The sequence below is a fragment of the Mus pahari genome, chromosome 15 (assembly GCF_900095145.1).
Source record: "Mus pahari chromosome 15, PAHARI_EIJ_v1.1, whole genome shotgun sequence".
NCBI lineage: Eukaryota > Metazoa > Chordata > Mammalia > Rodentia > Muridae > Mus > Mus pahari.
In genome coordinates, this window is record NC_034604.1 from 16,332,799 (window position 1) to 16,351,553 (window position 18,755).

General features: G+C 41.2%; 1 protein-coding gene across 1 annotated transcript in view; it reads left to right on the forward strand.

Moving 5' to 3' along the window:
- Positions 1 to 18,755, forward strand: part of Dsg2 (desmoglein 2) — a 49,516-nt gene that overhangs the window by 14,221 nt on the left and 16,540 nt on the right. Inside the window, exons 2-8 of the mRNA XM_029547005.1 lie at positions 1,203 to 1,238; positions 4,268 to 4,402; positions 8,487 to 8,648; positions 8,781 to 8,925; positions 10,028 to 10,194; positions 10,429 to 10,566; positions 10,658 to 10,843. Coding sequence (XP_029402865.1) covers positions 1,203 to 1,238; positions 4,268 to 4,402; positions 8,487 to 8,648; positions 8,781 to 8,925; positions 10,028 to 10,194; positions 10,429 to 10,566; positions 10,658 to 10,843 — 969 coding nt within the window. The remainder of the gene's footprint in view (positions 1 to 1,202; positions 1,239 to 4,267; positions 4,403 to 8,486; positions 8,649 to 8,780; positions 8,926 to 10,027; positions 10,195 to 10,428; positions 10,567 to 10,657; positions 10,844 to 18,755) is intronic.

An 18,755-nucleotide genomic window follows, 5' to 3' on the forward strand; every position in this document is an offset into this window, starting at 1 on the left:
TGTAAATAAAGAAAATATCTAATAAAAAAAGAAAAAGAAAGGAAGGAAGGAAGGAAGGAAGGAAGGAAGGAAGGAAGGAAGGAAGGAAGGAAGAAAGGAAGAAAGGAAGAAAGGAAGAAAGGAAGAAAGGAAGAAAGGAAAGGACATGTTTTGCCTGGGAACAGAGGAGGGAAGACTGAAGATACTGTCTCAGATAACACATGACTTCTCTGTCCATTGTGACTCAGTCCAGAAGTCACCATGACTCCCAGGTTTGGAAGTTCGAGGTGCCAATGGTGGGGGCACAGTGAGGGAGACACAGATTCAGTGACCATAGTTTGTAGTCTGAATGCAGCAAACACCTGCACAGCCCTGAGGAAGGGTACCCAGGCCCCTGTGAGCATGAGGTAAAGACACATTGTGAGGAGAAAATAGCCTGAGGAGGTCTAAGGTGTCAAGAGGCAAACAATTTCGTTTTTAATTTTTGTTTATTCATTTTGCATGTGAGTGTCAGGACAAATTTTGGGAGTCAATCCTTACTTGCTGAGGCAGCTTCTCTTACTGTTTTACTGTGACAGGCCAGCACCCAGCTTCTGGAAGATTCCCCCAACCCTGCCTCCCATCTCCCATCTCACTCATCCAGGAGTGCTGGCTTTACAGATATGCACAGAGCTTCGGAGCAGTCAGGTTTGCACAGCACGTGCCTTTGCCCCTGAGCCACATTCCTAGACCTATTTGTTTGTTAAAATACTAATTGTTCTCAGGGCAGCAAGATCGCTCAGCAGGTAAAGGCACTTGCTACCACATCTGACAAACCGAGATCAATCACCAGGCCCCACATGGAAAGAGTCTTAGGCTCTGCATCCTGTGGTGCATGCATGGCCTCCCATATATCATATACGTATGTATGAATTGTATATGCTATCCCATACATATGTGTATGTGCACACACATATATATGTTGTATAGATGTAAATGCATGTATATATATATATGTATGTGTGTATATATACACATATAATACACACACACACACACACACACACACACACGTTAATTACTAGCTGTTCTCTAAAGGAGACTTTGTGGACCAAAGAAGGAGGTAGATTCTGCCCTCTGAATCTGATTTTTGAAAGGCAAGGGAGAACATTACATCTTGTTTCCTTTCCCAAAGCTTGATGATAGTTACTCTTGGTTTTAATGTCTATAATTTTGTTTTATAGGTCTGCTTGGACTTTGGAAATGGACTTCACTTAGAGGTGAGGAACTAAGGGAATTTGGGGGAACTCAGTGCCTTAGTTTTTCGGTGAACAGATTAACTGTGCCTTACTAGATTGGAAATCTACACTGCCTTAAAGTTGGACCTTCCCATTTAAATAAGCACAGAGGAACACACATCAAGGAATGCTCAATACATATTTTATTTTTCAATCAATCAATCAATGCCTTGCCAGGCTTGGTACAGCTCATTTCTTTTTCTTTTCTTTTTTTTTAACACTTAGTAAAAGTACTTTATTTTCTTCTTGTACTTGCTTTATATCTCACCTACAAAGTTATGAAGTTCACAGCTTTTATACCAAAATGTAAGAAGGCTGTTTAGAAATATCTTTGCAGCCGGGCGTGGTGGCGCATGCCTTTAATTCCAGCACTGGGGAGGCAGAGGCAGGCGGATTTCTGAGTTCGAGGCCAGCCTGTTCTACAAAGTGAGTTCCAGGATAGCCAAGGCTATACAGAGAAACCCTGTCTCAATAAAAAAAAAAAGAAAGAAAGAAAGAAAGAAAGAAAGAAAAAAGAAAAAAAAAGAAATGTCTTTGCAGTCAAATGTCACCTGACATTTCTTCTAATCCATATTGAAAAACCAAGGTTCAGGGTAGCTCTGGGCATCTACTTCTCCCCACAGCCTTTCCTTCTCCACTCTCTGCCCCCACTGAACTACTCCTGGGCTGGTCTGAGCTGGTCTGGGCCATGTCCTTGGGGTAGAGGAGAAGCAGAGGTAAGTGGTAGGTTTGGTTTACAGAGGTTTCCTACCCATCTGCATATGGAACCAGGTGAGCCACCACAGCTTCCTCCTTTCCTGCCTATCAGGCCAACTCCCTCAAACCCAAGGCTCTCAATGATAGGACCAGGTGAAGCCACCACCAGCAGTATGGCAAGTACAGTCTTTATAGTAATTCTAGAACCCTCCTCCAAGCAACAGGAACAAATTTGCTAAGGAAGCATTTGTGAACTTAAGCAAACCTACTTACCGTTCAAACCCCATTTTACAATATATTTCAATTTCCTCCTCAATGAGTTATCTTCCATAGAATGTTCTGTCATTCTTTAAGTGTGCACCTACACTCAGCACCTCAGCCACATGCCCATGTCCTCAAGTTGTGCCATGATAATCTACCAGGAAAACAAACAAAAACAACAACAATGAAACCCAACAACAAACCCTTTGCTGGCAACAATCACTTCAACCATAAAAGCGTTGCCTCGGACTCTATGTGTTCATGAATTCAAACTCCAACTGCAACCTCTTCCAGGAAAATTATTTTCTTCACAACAGCAACGAGTGTAATGCTACACTCGATGTAACCACGATGTCTCGAGCTCACATCAGGACATGTTTTTGCTCCTTTTTAATTTGCACTGTATACAGACTAGCAGAGTGTGCCAAAATGTGTTTTGAACCTAGTAAAAACTTTCAAAATAATTGAAAAATGCCTGGAATTTTATTAGAACTGAAAATACACACAAGAGATTTTTTTAAAAGATTTTCTTTGCTTTGAGCTGTTGCAATCAGCATAAGGAATTTTTAAAAATATCCACATTAAAAATGACCTTTAAGTAACTCATAAGAAATGTCTTCCATTTTGTCAGGTTATTAGTTACTCTCCTTCCTTCAACAAAAAGTCAAACAAAAGTCAGCAAGACGGGGTACAGCTCATTTCTTTGGTTCTGTCACTCAGGAGACAGTGCCAGGTGGGTCTCTATGTCAGTTGGAAGCCAACCTGGTCAATGTAGTGAGCTGAAAGCTCTTTCACTCATGAATATGAATTTGGAGATCATGGAGCCATTAACAAGGAATTAGTAAAGAATAGGACTTCTACAGCTTTACATTGTAAGTTTTAATGATCTGTTTCTTAGCATGAGAGTCAGAGAGAAAGCAAGACAGACAAACAGAGAGGGGGGAGGGAGTGAAGGAGGGAGGGAGGGAGGGAGGGAGGGAGGGAGGGAGGGAGGGAGGGAGGGAGGGAGGGAGGGAGGGAGGGAGGGAGGGAGGGAGGGAGGGAGGGAGGGAGGGAGGGAGGGAGGGAAAGAGAGAGGGAGGGAGAGGGAAAGAGAGGGAGAGAGAGAGCATGAAGTTGGGAGGGTAGGAAGTGGGGAGAATCTGAGAGGAGGTGATGGAGGAGAAAACATGATCAAAATATAGTACATGAAAATTTGTAATTAATAAAATGTTTTAAATTATAATCATATTATATTAAGAGAAAATCATATAGAAACAAAGAAAAAGGAATGACAGCATAAACATCTTAAAATAAAGCACACCCTTACTTAGTGTAACAGTACAGGCAGAAGGGTGGAAGAACTGGCTGGCGCAGAGCCATTTCTAAAATCACAGTATGCACAACCTTGCCTGGAAGACTCTAATTTATATCAGTGGTTTCTGAAGGGTAAGTCCCAAGACCCTCAGGTGTGTATCTTCAACCCCAAAGCCATCACAGAAAGTGAATCTCAGTTGTCAGCTGGAGAGAAAGGGAAGCCCTTGACTGGTGGTGTCTGTAGCCTGTGAGGTGCTAGGGTGTTTGTCTGCCTTTTGTCAGCGTCACTTTGGAAATCTGTTCTATGGAGAGCAAACCCTGCCACATTAACAGCTGGGAGGCCATTCCTCATGCGCCTGTGGAATTCAGTAGAATGCATACATTTCCTTTGTAAAAGTGAAGCTTCAAAAACTTCAAGATGTGGGAGGCTTAAGAGATGATGGTTCAGTGGTTAAGAGCACTGACTGCTCTTCCAGAGGACCGGGGTTCAGGTCCCAGCATCCACACGGCAGCTCACGACTATCTGTAACTCCAGTTCCAGGAGATCTGACACCCTCATAGTAGTGCACATAAAATAAAAAATTAAATACGCGTTTTTAAAGTTTCAAAAATGTATGTTGTTTTGCACTAATTTGGTTTTGAATCGGGTTTATTTTAACTAATACCTTAATGTGTGCACTATTTTTAAGTGTAGGAAATTACAGAATGTCTCCCCAAAGCTTTGGGTATGTGATAACTCAAGGTAATTCTGTTAACAGGTCTTCAGCACAAGAAGTGAAGGCAAACCATTCTCTAAGCACACTCACTTGGTTCGTCAGAAGAGGGCCTGGATCACTGCCCCCGTGGCTCTGCGGGAAGGAGAAGACCTGTCCAGAAAGAACCCAATTGCCAAGGTACCAGCTACGGAAGAATGTGGCGTGGGTGTTGGCGGAGTAGCTAAGGCTGTGGCGTATGAAAATTACTAGATCCACTTTTTAAAATAAGGAGAATCGGGTGATGTACATACAAGGTTTTAGAATACTCAGGATGTGTTTGAAAGTGGCTGGAACTTACCTTTTAACAGAAAATGCAGAAGACACAGCATCAGTAATATATGATTTTAGGAGTTGGCTCAGCAGCCGGGCAGTGGTGGTGCACATCTTTAATCCCAGCACTTGGGTGGCAGAGGCAGGCAGTTTTCTGAATTTGAGGCCAGCCTGGTCTACAAAGTGAGTTCCAGGACAGTCAGGGCTATCCAGAGAAACCCTGTCTCAGGAAAGAAAAAAAAAATAGGGAGTTGGCTCAGCTACAACTTGAGGAATCTGATATATGTTAATCTTAGTCTAATAAAAAAAAAAAAAAACCCTTATTCAAAAAAAAAAAAAGGATAATATCATTAAAAACAAGCAGCTCCCAGGAACTGAAGTCTGAGGACGTGTGGCTGTGACAATACGTCCTTCTTAGCTTAGGACAGCCCTGTATGCCTGCCTTCTAGGATTAGTGATTCACAGCTCTCTTTGCCCCCAAGAGGACTCCAATTTCCAAATAAAGTCCACGGCAGTACTAGCATGGAGTGTTCTAAATCCCAAAGTGAAGTTAGCTGTACAAACCTGGATCTTCAACCCCTCCTGTTGGTCTACTTAAATCTGTTCTTTATATTCTGACCAATTCTGTGACTAGCACTGTAGTTCCATCTAGGTCAGTGGTGTGGGATTGTTGAATGACCCTTTCACAGGTGTGGCCTAAGGCCATCAGAAAACACAGATATTTACATTATAATTTATAACAGTAACAAAACTACAGTTGTGACTTAGCAACAAAATAATTTTATGATTGGGGTCACCACAACATGAGGAACTGGATTAAAGGGTCTCAGCACTAGGGCGGTTGAGAAAAACAGGACTATGTTTTCTTTCTGTCTTTTTTTTCTTTCTTCCTTTTCACTGTGTTTATTTATTATTTTTAGACTAGTTTAGTGGGGAGGCTTCACACTCGTGTGGAGGTCAGAGAACAGCACTGAGAGTGTCTCCCCCTCTGCCATGTGTGTTCCAGGACTGCACTCAGGTCATCAGCTCGGCATCTTACAGAACACCCTTTCTGTTTTAACAGCTTCACACATATCTGTAGTGTTCATTATTCCCTCCCCTCCACCCTCCAGCTCCCTCTTCCTACACTGTCCGCAGTGACTATGCCACTAGAAGAAGACACCATCTCCTCCAGCAATCACAAACAGTCCTGAGCGCCGCAGGAAGTATAGAACTCGTGGACCTTGCTCCTATCCACAATGGAAAGTTTAAAAAAAAAAAAAAAACAGAAAAGCAAAAATCCTCTAGCAATTACTATCCTTTTTACCCCGAAATACAGCACAAACCACCCACATCTCTTCAGTCCCTATGCCTAAGTCTGGGTCACTTTGAGCTTTCACCTGTCTTCCTGATTTCACTCTTGCCAAATCCTCACCCACAGGAAGCCCTTTTGGTGCAGTTAGCAAGAGCAAACTTCTGAAAAGACAAACAGCCCCCAACATGGGCTGTGGGAGCTCACGGGACTGCTGGCCTGGGCCTCTCTCTGTCCTGGATTCCCACCCCCTATTTCGCCGCATCCTCTGAACTGGCCACAGTTCACTCCCCACTGCCATCTACCTTAAGCACTCACTGTCCCCTCCTCCTGGAGTCCATTCCCCACAGGGATTTTGGTGCATGACATCATTCTATCTCTGCTCAAGTGTCACCTCCTCTCCACCTCAGTCTCTTTTCCCTCCGTCCTGTTACCCTGTGTGAATTTGGCTTACAGCATAGTTGACTGCTAGACATTGGCAAGACACTGCCAGCTTGTTATCTGCCTCCCTCATTAGCATAAAAGCTCCACATGGGGCTTAGTACTTAGGGCTCAGTCCTGCCTGTGCCCTGTGTGCGCGCAGGGGCTGTTCAGTAAACATCATGTAAATGTCCACTCACCCACATCCAAGGTTGATCTTCAACTTTCCAATCGGATATGTGAAGGACCTCTTTAAGAGAAATACAGATATAGAATCCAAGACAATAGTTTCATTTATCTAGCACCGTGTCTTTTATTATTTTATTTTTTTTTTAAACATAACCACTTGTTTGTATCTTTATTTTATGTGTATTTAGTGGTTTCCTACATGAATGTGTATTTACCACATGTGTGCAGTTTCCAACAGAAGCTAGAAGAGGGCATTGGATCCCCTGAAATTGAAGTTACAGACACTTGTGAGCCACCATGTGGGTGCTGGGAACCCAACCCAAGTCCTCTGCAAGAGCAGCCAGTGCTCTTAACCACTGAGCCATCTCTTCAGCCCCAACCACACTGTTTATAGAAAACCTAAAATCTAGACTTTTACTGTGGCTTCACAGTGCCGCATGTGAAACAGGCACTGTTTGGGTTGGACTTTGCTTGCCACTGTCCTTGCTTTGCTATCTCAGTTATTAGTTCTTTCAACAGGTTTCCATAAAACAAACTGGCACTTAAGAGTTTAACAAGTGTTTGCTGTTCGTATTAATCTGTATTACACAAGTCATTACAAGTAAAATTTTCACAAAAAGCAAGGGCCTGGAGAGGTGGCTCAGTTGGGGAGGAGTGCATGCTGCCTTGCAGAGGGCCTGAGTTTGGTTCCCAGCACCTCATGTGACTCACAACCGCCTGTAACTACAGCTCCAGGAGATTGGATGCCTCCCTCTGGCCTCTGCAGGCCTCTGCACTCACAGGCACAAACTCCCCCAACCCTATCCCATTACATAAAATACACCTTTAAAAGTACTTTACACAGAAGGCAAAATACTTCAGGAAATTATCCCACTTTCCAAACTCACCCCCTAAAAGTAATACTCTCACAACAGACGCCCCTGGTGTATGCTGGGAAAACATAGGAAGGGTGTGTCATTAATCCTGAGGTGAGGACAACTGGATGTGCAGATAGAGATCAATGTCTTCGGTGATGTGTGATGACAAAGGACAAAGATTGGGAAGCCTGGGGAGGCACAGGGAAATACAATTAATACAAACGTGGGTAGGAATAAGATCAGTTATGGAAAATAAAAAGGCTGACTGGAAGGGACCCAGCAGTTAGAAACAACATTGATTTGCTCAAGTATTTATTCCATGCAGAGAAAGTGCCTAGCTGTATTCAGTCTTCTCTGGGAAGAATGCATATCTTCCAGGCAGTTAAATGAATTTATGAAAGTTATTTTTGATTCTTAAGTTTTTACTGTATATATCAAATTTAAAATATACTCCAGCCTTGGGAGGTAAATGCAGAAGGATCAGGAGTTGGGGTCATCCTCAGCCTCATAGCAAGCTGGAGGCTAGCCTGAGCTATGTACAATCCTATCTCATAAGTGAGTGTAGCTTCCTGTGAGTGTAGCTCAGTAAGAGCTCTCCACTAGCATACATTAGGGTGTACTAAGGTGTTTCTACCCTAGTACACCAAAGAAAAGAGAAAAAAGAAATCCACATCCCAACTGAGACATAGCCCAACTGTATCTTAATTCCACAATAGTCCTAAAAGGTGAGCACTATCCTATTCTCCGTTTCACAGATAAGAAAACTGAGGACCCCAGTAGAGGAGGATGCACTTAATCCTGCTGCAACTTGATGTACAAGGACTAAGTGGTAGCCAGAGTGGAGCTTCTCCTTTAGGAGAAGGGGAGGGGGTAATGAGGGGAGGGACTTGTGAGTGTGGGAGGAGAGGAGGGAGGTGGGAAGCTGTACCTGGGATATAAAGTGAATAAATAGGAAAGAAACGAAAAGAGTAGGAAGGAAAAGAAATGAAGAGACAAGAAAAGTAAAGTAAACTGAGGTCCAGGGAGGCTGAGCAGCCAGCCAGTGTAAAATACCCTTGTGTGTGCTGAGGCAAGATTAGAACTTGGTTCCGTGACACCAGACCACAGCTTCTTCAAAAGGACTTTGTCATTAAATGTTGTCATATAAATTATAAAGGTTTTAATTTGAGGCATTTTTCTGTTCTTTTCATGTTAGATACACTCTGACCTTGCAGAAGAGCAAGGGATAAAGATCACCTACAAGTACACTGGGAAGGGAATTACAGAGCCTCCCTTCGGCATATTCGTCTTCGATAGAAACACAGGAGAACTGAACATCACCAGCATTCTTGACCGGGAAGAAACACCATATTTTCTGGTAAGACGGAACAATTGTACCTTTATTGGTAGTTCTTCTCTGGTGAAATTATGATTTGGTTTATGGTTATAAAATAATTATATAGCAATTGATTTATATAGCAAATCTGTTAACGTTCATGTCGCAATTCAGCTGACAGGCTATGCATTGGACTCCAGAGGAAAGAACCTGGAAAAACCCTTGGACCTACGCATCAAAGTTCTGGACATCAATGACAATGAGCCAGTGTTCACACAGGAGGTCTTTGTTGGGTCCATTGAGGAGCTGAGTGCAGCAAGTAAGAATGTATTTCTTCTTTTAGTTCTAAGTGTTGGCATATGTGTGCTTGTCCACGTGTGCACCACTTGCATCCAGGTGCAGGTGAGGGCCAGAAGAGGACATCGGAGCCCTGACACTAGTTACAGGCACTTGTAAGCCACCACCTGATCTTGGATCCTAGAAACCAATCCTGAGTTCTCTGCAAGAACAGCCAGTGCTCTTAACCACTAAGCCATCTCTGCAAACTAAGATATATTTTTTTTTTCTTTTCTTTTCTTTTTTGGCTAATAGATATACAACCAGATCATTTATTCCCCATATACAAAAAACACAAAATTCTATCTTTTGATAAAAGTTGGATATTACTCACCAGATGTGTAGTAATAATAAACCCATTACTCCAGGCTCTTTTATTACTGTAGGTTTATAAGACCTTAAGAATCACGATCTTTCAGAGAAGATGGTAGACTGGCACACTGTTGTGTTATGGTCTCCATAGCAACCATTCAAGCCTGCTCTATAAGGGGAAGTTGGGTGTAGACACTATGCAAAATGAGCACAGCTGTGTTCCAGTAAAACTTTATAAGCAAAAACAAGCAGCCTCCTGGTTTTGGGCTACTCTGGGGTGTCGTTGTCCTCTGATTTATATTATTTTTACTGTATGCTGACAACATTGCAGTACTTTCTCTAAGACCCAAAAGAGAGATTTCTCTTTGGTCATAATAAAAAGAATAGTTGTACTTCTCCTAATATGTTTGCATCTAAATAAGCATCCAGGGGCATGAATAGTTCTCAGTCTTGGCTATTAGATAAAATGTGTGGCCCTAATATAGCAATTTTCCATTTATTTCTCATTTTTCACTATTATTTCCATGCATGGAAGCCAGAGAACACCCTGTGCGGTTCAGTTCTCTTGTCACATCATGTAGTCCCAAGGATTGCTCTCAATTCAGCAGACTTTGCAACAAGTGCCTTTACCCCTGAAATGTCTTTTTTGATGGTGGTATAGCAAAATTATGATAAGAATCCAAGATCCTTTCAGGAAACAGCTGAAAGAATAAATAAAACAGGAACCTGTTTGTAAGAGTACTTACCTCAGATACCTTCGTTCCTAATGGCAGATAGACTTGTGATGAAAATCACCGCAACGGATGCAGATGACCCGGAGACTCTGAATTCTAAAGTCTCCTACAGAATTGTCTCTCAGGAGCCTACAAATAGTCCTGTGTTCTACCTAAATAAAGACACGGGAGAGATCTATACAACCAGTTTAACTTTGGACAGAGAGGTAAGTTAAGGTCACCTGTCACCCTCTTTTCTTAACCCTCTCTAGTTTCTCCTCTCCCTCAATTTTTATGTTCTAATTTTAATTTGCTCTGTATTCCTCACACATAGGATAACTAAGAATTATTATGTAGGGAAGTGATGCCCAATATGGCAGTTACTAGTAAAAGAACAGCGTCTTCAAGAGCTATTAATGTCTATCTCAGATGGATCTTCTTCATTTTTTCTTGTTCTTCAGGAATACAGCAGCTATTCCTTGACGGTGGAAGCAAGAGATGGTAACGGGCAGATAACAGATAAACCAGTCCAACAAGCTCAAGTTCAGATTCGTATATTAGATGTCAATGACAATATACCTGTGGTGGAAAATAAAATGGTAACTCCGTTTTATAGTAGACTTACTATTTCTTGAATCGCAACTAAAAACACACTATTGCATTAATAAAAGCTGTGTTTGTGTTCTGCAGTATGAGGGGACAGTGGAAGAAAACCAGGTCAATGTAGAAGTCATGCGGATCAAAGTGACCGATGCAGACGAAGTGGGCTCTGATAACTGGCTAGCAAACTTTACATTTGCATCAGGAAATGAAGGGGGCTATTTCCACATTGAAACTGACACACAGACTAATGAAGGAATTGTGACCCTTGTCAAGGTAAGTTGTGAGTGTCCACCACCAGGGTGGGAGTGTGGTTATAGGAAAGACTAACATGCTTTGAATCCCATACTCTCACAGGCACTTCACATCCATTGGTACCAGCATTGCTCAGAATCAGAAACAGCCTTCATAGCACAAGTCATATAGAAAGAAGTGGTCACACTACAGTTCAGAGCCAGATCAGGAACCCAGATCCCAAGCACACAAGCTTGCATAGCACATTCCAGGCAGTGTGAGCTTGATGGGCCAGGGCTCAGTTACTTGCCTTTCAGAGAAAATTCTACTGTGATTTTACTTGCAAGTATTGTAAGGCCTGCGGTTTGAAAAAAAGTAACCTGCTCTCCTGTGCTTCCTGGTTATCAATGAAGGAAAATTGAATTAAGTAGTCATGCTGAACATATGAGATTCAGGGTATAGCTCAGTGGTAGATGGCTTGCCTAACATGTGTAAGGCCCTGGTTCAACCCCCAGTGCCAAATAAGTTAAAACTTAGTTGGATATAGTGAATTGTACATATAATTCCAGCACTTGAAAGGAGGACTGTTAAAAGTCCAAGGGCAACCTAGGCTACATTGTAAGCCTGGGTTATAAAGTGAGACCTCTAGCCATTCAACTGCCATGGATGAACTGGGTTTACCTGAAAGGGGGATTGGAAATGAAAGAGACAGGGTGTGGGGCTAGAGAAGGATGAAACCAAGACAAGATTCTGGTCAAGGCTCCAAGTTTAATATTCAGCACTATGTTTATATAGGGAGAGCCCACAGACCCATCCTTTGTTTCAGCTGGTTTATGTTGCAAAGCAAGATCAGCAGGCAGTCTATTCTTCTAAGTTCCTATAGGAAGTTGCACGTGCAACAAAGGAAGATGACTCCACCTAGGTCATAAAGGTTCAACGTGGCAAACGCTCAAGATCTGTTCAGCCTGTTCAAGGCTGAGGAAAGAGCAAAATTCTCCCTTTTTTGATTTTTAAAGATAAGCAGTACCAGTAGCTAGACAGGGGCACAAGATTTACTTGTTTTCCATAATCACATCTAGGGTAAACAGTGGCCAGGTGACCCTGCCTGTCTTAGGTCAGTGTCTATATTGCTCCTTCTTACCTATCATGGAGGACAAACATAGCATTGATATATGCCTTAGGTCAATAGGAGGTCAAGAACACTCTTACCTGTCTCTGACTACAAGCTTTCTATAGCACACTCTTTCCCATTCAGGCCAAAGCCATGAAGTACATATGAATATGCACTCAATGCATTTCTTCATAGCAATTGATAACTGTCATGGTGAATAGCTGAGCTTGCTGAAAGCAATCCTCTGTGAAGGCAACCAATCTGTTTAAGATACAAGGTCCAGTAGTTAAAAGCAACAGTTTATAATTAATGATCAAAGTAGTGTAGAAGTTAAAGTTGTAAGCCATGGGGAAGTGGAAAACCAGGATACAATACATCCCTGATTCTGTCCTTTTTCTCTTTTCCTTTTGGCTAGTCCTCCTTGAACTTTAGCCATAGAATCCTTTACTTTTCCTGAATGATTGATGTAAAAGTAACATTCTTCATGGAGAGCTGTACATAGTCCTCCTTGTTGAAGGAATAAAACATTAAGTCCTTTCCTGCTTTGAATGACTCCCTCAGACAAGGAGGTTAGAGATTCTTGCAAATGGGAAATAGACATTTCTATCCTTTCTTTATCCGTATCTATTGCCATTCTAATGAACTCATAATTTTTTCCTTGCAAAACCAGGGCAGAAGCGCTAGTAGCTGCTCCTCCCACACTCAGATTGCCTTGGCATCCAAATTTAAAATTTTTAAAATAAAGAGCATGACTTAAATGATTTTGTGGTATATTCAGATATAATTCTCCCTTTTTTGTTTTTTATGAAGATATTGTTTTATGAAGATAAGTTCCATCAGCCTGTTCTACAATATCTTGTCCTTTAGGATAATAAAAATATATGGGTAACATCCATTTGCCATAATTGATTAGGTACGAGTCCTTGAGGATTAACACTATTATGTGGTACACAAAGAAATTGAAGACACTGAGAACAAGTCTTTACAACTTGATGTGCATATTCTCTAGAAATACCAAATTGTGGTCTCATGATGTAAAGAATGAAATTGTTTGGCTAAATGTTCCTGTAAGGTCTATAATATGCCTGGTATACATATCTGCTGTGGCATTGCCCAGGGGTCCAGGCAATCCAGCATGAGCTCTTAAATGTCCTATAAAGTAAAGAACAGTACATGTTTCTCAAATTAAGCTGTATTTGTATACATAACTGTAAAAATTGAGAATTAGCAGTATCTAAACCATGAGCTATATATTGGCTATCACTATACAAGTTAAAAACTTGTTTTTACAGCATTTCAAAAACAGTGGCTACAACACATAATTCATTATTTGTGCTGAAGCAGGGGGAAACTCAAGAGAATGAACATGTGATCCAATTACATATACTGATTTCCCATTAGATGAGTCATCTGTAAATACAGTAAGTGCATTTTCTATGGGATGGATGCATAAATTTACAGAAATTACAACCGCATGCATAGAGGCAAATTCTAACAACCTGCCTTTTGGATAATGATTATCAAGTTTGCCTAAAAAGTTTGCCATGTAATAGGCCAAATATCAGTATTCTGCAGTAAACAAGTTAATTGCTGTTTGGAATAAGGAATAAATGTTTCATCAGGTTCTTAAGACATTCTTTCCAAAATACTTTCATGATTCTATGCCACAATTCTGTATTAAGACAGCAACAGCTTCATAATATGGTGTTCAAACTTTACTTGGAGATGAAGAAAGATGAATCCACATTAATGGTCCCTTTTGTCAAAGGACTGCTGTGAAATAGCCAACAATTGATCATAGTCTATATAATGTATCTGTTGTTGACTAATAGCTTCCTCTACTTTCTGCAAAGCTATTTGTCCCTCATCAGTTAATTGTCCAGGGGAATTAAAATTTGCATCCCCCTTGAGAATATCAAACAGAAGTTTAAGTTTTCCTATGGTAAGCTTAAGATGAGGTCTTAGCCAATTAATATCTCCTAACAACCTTTGAAAATAATTTAAAATAAGTAAATTATCTTTTCTTACTTGAATTTTCTGTGCCACAATTTGTTTAGAATATTACTGAGGCCCCAAATATTGAAAAAGATATTGCCTTTGAATCTTTTCTGGAGCAACAACTAACTCCAAAATTTTAAAGCTTGTGGTATAAGAAGAGCAAAGGTTTGTCATAAAACTCCTTCAGAAGGATCAGCTAATAAAATATTCGTATAATGAATAATATACACTGAAGGATTCAAAGTTCTAACCTCTTGTATTGAAATTTTTTTTTTTGATGTAATGTAGGGCCATTAGCCATTCTTTGAAACAAAACCTTTTAATGTTATCACTTTATGGGCTATTCAAAATTACAAGCAAACTCACTAAATGCAAACCTCCCAGGCACCAGGATGCAAAGGAAGAGTATAAAAACAATCCTCCAAATCCATAACAATTCTATATGCATTTCCTGGAATGGCAGCGGGAGTAGGCAAGCCAGACTGCAGTACCTTCACAAGTTCCACAGCCTCATCAACCCTTCGCAAAGCCTTCAACAATCTCCACCTGCTAAAGTTTTTCTTAATTACAAATATGTGTGAGTTAAAAATCCTAAACGTGTGATTGAACTGCAAACTGCAGCCAATGGAACACCGGCAGTTTAGCTTTAATTTTTTAAGTTTCTTTTGCAATATCAGAACATACCTATAATTTTGGAAAACAAAACCCAGTTTTAAACAATCCATTCTCTTTAAAATCAGTACCAAAAGCACATTACAAAGTTTGGCTGCCAGTTCTTATATATGAATGCATGACAATGCAGCTTTTAATACCTCATTAAAAAACATTGTTTTAAATCCTACCCTTTATAAGCTTAGTTTCTAGGATAAGAATTACATAAATTGTTATCCCAATTTAGAAGTATCTTTAGAGACCTCTTTGCCTGGGTTGGCCATGCCACATGTTATCTGAATAACTCCAAACCTGAGTTACCAGTTTTAAGCTGACTTTCTGTTACCGATGTTACAAATTTTTAATCATACCCAATAACTTCTAAGCCAATACTCTATAACCAAGACATGCAGAACATATTTATACTTTTAAAAACAGTCAGAAACAAAAGTGAAGTGGCTACGCGCACATCTTATATATTTAGACTGGACAAAATTCTTACTTTTTCTAGCTATAATTTCAAGAAGAGAGCACCTTGTCATTGCTGAGCCCAATAAATACAGTCACAGACTTTTCGCAGGGTAACTTATCAGTTTCTGCTGTGCAAACTGAGACTGCCTTTTAAACAAGTTAAACTAAATCAGTGGGCGGACAGCCAGCAGATAAAGTTTTAACCATTTTTTCATTTGAACATGAAACACAGAACAACAATCATTCAAACAAAGAAACAAAAACAGACATAAACTGACAGACATGCACAGCTTGGTTCGCCAAGGACAGACAATAGACAGAGAGGAAAAAGAACTTGATATCCCAAACGGACCTAGATATCCTACCTAAGAGACCCAGAACCAGATCTAAGGATATCACCCACCAGTAGGAGCCAGAGAGGAAGCAGGACATCTCCCAATTTCCTCCTGTCCTTAGGAGAGCTAAGAAATAGCTTTTACCACCCCTACTTCTGGGAACCATGGACAGCATAAATCTACTTGAGCCAAGTCTTTTTCTAACATCTGTTTTTTAAGCCCTACTCCTCTCACCTGAGGCAGCTCTTGGCTGCAGAAAAATGCCTATATAGAATTCCCCTGTCCCATTGCGCTGTCACCCCTAGGTGAAGTGGGCATTGGGTCAACACCTCTTCAGCCTAGCTGTATCCCTTTAATGCACCTCCTGCAACAACACTCTCCAAAAAATAAAATTTATAACTAGGGCTAGCATTAATGCTGTTTTTTGCTTACCATGCAGGATACTGTTACTTTTCTTCTGTTTTCTGTGGAACTCCACCCAAGACAGTGTTTCTCTGTGAGTCCCTCCATTTTCAGGCCTCTCGTTCAGGTGCCATCTGTTCTTCCAGCAGCTGTGGATGAACTGGGTTTACCTGAAAGGGGGTTGGAAATGAAAGAGATGGGGTTGGGGGGACGCGAGAGAAGGATGAAGCCAAGACAAGGTTCTGGTCAAGGCTCCAAGTTTAATATTCAGCACTGCGTTTATATAGGGAGAGTCCACAAACCCTTCCTTTTGTTTCAGCTGGATTATGTTGCAAAACAAGATCAGCCTGCAGTCTATTCTACTAAATTCCTGTAGGAAGTTGCAAGGGCAACCAAGGCTGATGACTCCACCTAGGTTGGTCCAGAGACCCTGTCTTAGAAAGAAAGAAACAAAGAAATAACGTGGATACATTCTGCTCTCAAAACCTGCACAGAACTTTACAAACAAAAATTCTAAAATGGCTTTTTCTATGTAATGGAATAAGAATTAACATTAATATATTGTGCTTGATTATTAGACTTCCCTGGTTTTAAAATGAAAAGCAACAGCTTTTAAGTACTATTTCATTGCACAGCAAATAAAAATTAACTGTAGACTTGTGTCTCTCAACTTATGAGTATGTTTACTCATATGGATATATATAATAGAATATATAAGGTATATATAATGTATATGCTAGGTAAATCTAAAAGTATGATGTGAGATGAATGTGTAAATAGAAAAAAAAAAGCTGACTTGAGGTTTCAGTTCTCCCCTTAATAATAAACTATGATATGCACTTAAAAACATCAACCTGTGGGAATCCAACTGCCAGGCTGTTTCTCAAGGGCAGAGAACAGCAACTGGTGGGGAGAAGCCTTGCCAGTTTTATGGGAAGGAGGTAGCAGCGGGTGGAAGGTGTGCAAGTCAGAACAGCCTGGGGGTGCTGGCCAGAACAGCCTGGGGGCTATCGTGGGGACTTTTGATCTGTTGCAGGCTTGCTTGGGTTAATCCGGAACTAGATGTCCTTTGGTGAGGTAATTGACTGTAGGGAGCAGATAAGAAAAGTAATAGCTTCACTGACAGANGCGAGCTTTGGGAGATTTTTGAGGAACNCTGAGTTTAAGTGTCNCTTTACCTGATAAAATCCACTTGCTTACCTGGTCAGTGTTCTGCCTGAGCTGAGCATTGCCATTTCAGGGGCCCACTTTGGAACTAACACAATGTATTTACTACTGTGAAACATTCTTGATTAAGAAGCACCTTTGATGTTTTAAAGAATGGCTCGGTGGCTAAAATAAAAGGAGACCCAGGAACCCTTCCATAGAAGGAAAGTAACCATGGAAATGTGTACTGGAGCAGAATGTTACTATACTGGAGTAAGACACTTGTCTGAGAAGGCCCGATCTCTCTGTCCTGCACTTCCTGTTGGAGACAATGTATTTGCAAATCCACAATTGCTAGATGGTTATTAAAGGCTTAGGGTACCAGGCAGGTGCTCCCTTGGAATAATGAGAAGGGTGGAAAGGGAGAATAGAAATGTTTGAAGCTAAAAAAAAAAAAAAACCATCAACCTGTGTTTAAAGGGAAGACAGGTTTTTATGATTCGAAGAAATTAATAATGCCACCAGAGACCAAACAAACTTGTTATATAGAAATAAACACAATTTCAAACCATCAGTTGTAGGTCCCACCAGTGGCAAAATCCAGTGTACACACAAGCCCATGGGCACCCATGTTTCAGCAGGAGCAGATAAATTATATACACACCACCCCAGGTGGGAAGACAGAATTCACATACATATGGGAAGAAACCATTGATAAATGACAGACAGTCGAATCGTGTACAAAAAAGGGATGCAGTTATTTGCACCAAGAGAAGTGTAGATGAAAAAGACTAAAGTTGGCTGGAGATGACCGAGATGATGCTCAGTAGGCAGGCTGCTTGCCTAGCCCGCATGGCCCAGGTCATGTGGTCAGTGCTGCCAGCACCATAGTAACCAGACCCACTGGTGAGATACAGGAAGGAGCATCGAGAGTTGAAGGTGGTCCTTGGCTATATAGTCTAGTGTGAAGCTAACCTGGGCTATATGAGATTCTGTCTCAAAGACCAAAATGTTTTAAGAAAACTATAGAAAAGCAACAGATTGAGAAAATTGCAAATGTGATGTCTTAGATATTGTAGGGAACCCTGGAGTCAACTCAAGACACCCCAAGTTCAAGTTCTCAGCACAAAGATTTATTTACTCCAGAGGGACAAAGGGCAGGAGATAAGAGACAAGGACAGGAAACTGGACTAGGGAGAAGAAGAGGGTATAAGGGAGAGAGGGAGGGGATAAAGGACTGCCTCTGGACAGAGAAGAGACAACATGGCCCCTAGGCAAATGTTGGTTTATAAAGGTAAAAGAGGAAATCCTGTGTTAGGATTTTAATTTTAACCCCCATAGTAGGTGTTTAATTTTCATTGGACATGTTAATTAAGTGAGCCAAAGAGTGTTTTTGATAGCTGGACTTCAGTAGTCAGTTTCAGGAGGAACAAATGGAAAATTCCAAATAAAGGAATAGTCCTTAGGAGCTGGTGTTTGGTTGGGACAGAGAATGAATGAGGTGCATATTTTACATATCAAAGCAGAACTGGCCTCCAAGTTCTCCCAGCATTCCTCAGTCCCTACCTGACTTAACCCATCCTCAACCTTGAACTTTTTAGCCCTGTGGCTGATCTCCCCTTCCACCAGAGGTCCCTCTGTAGGACCCCCTCGCGAGGAACTCCCTCGGGTCCTCAGGTCACAGGAGTCGGGGTATCCCAGAGAAACACAGAGAAGCCCTCTTGATGTAATCACACGAGGTACTTTAATGGCAGAGCTCTGGGTGGACTCGTATCTCACTCAGGAGACAGAGAAGTCGACAACCAGGCCCAAAAGCTTGGGGTCTTTATAGGGTAAGGGT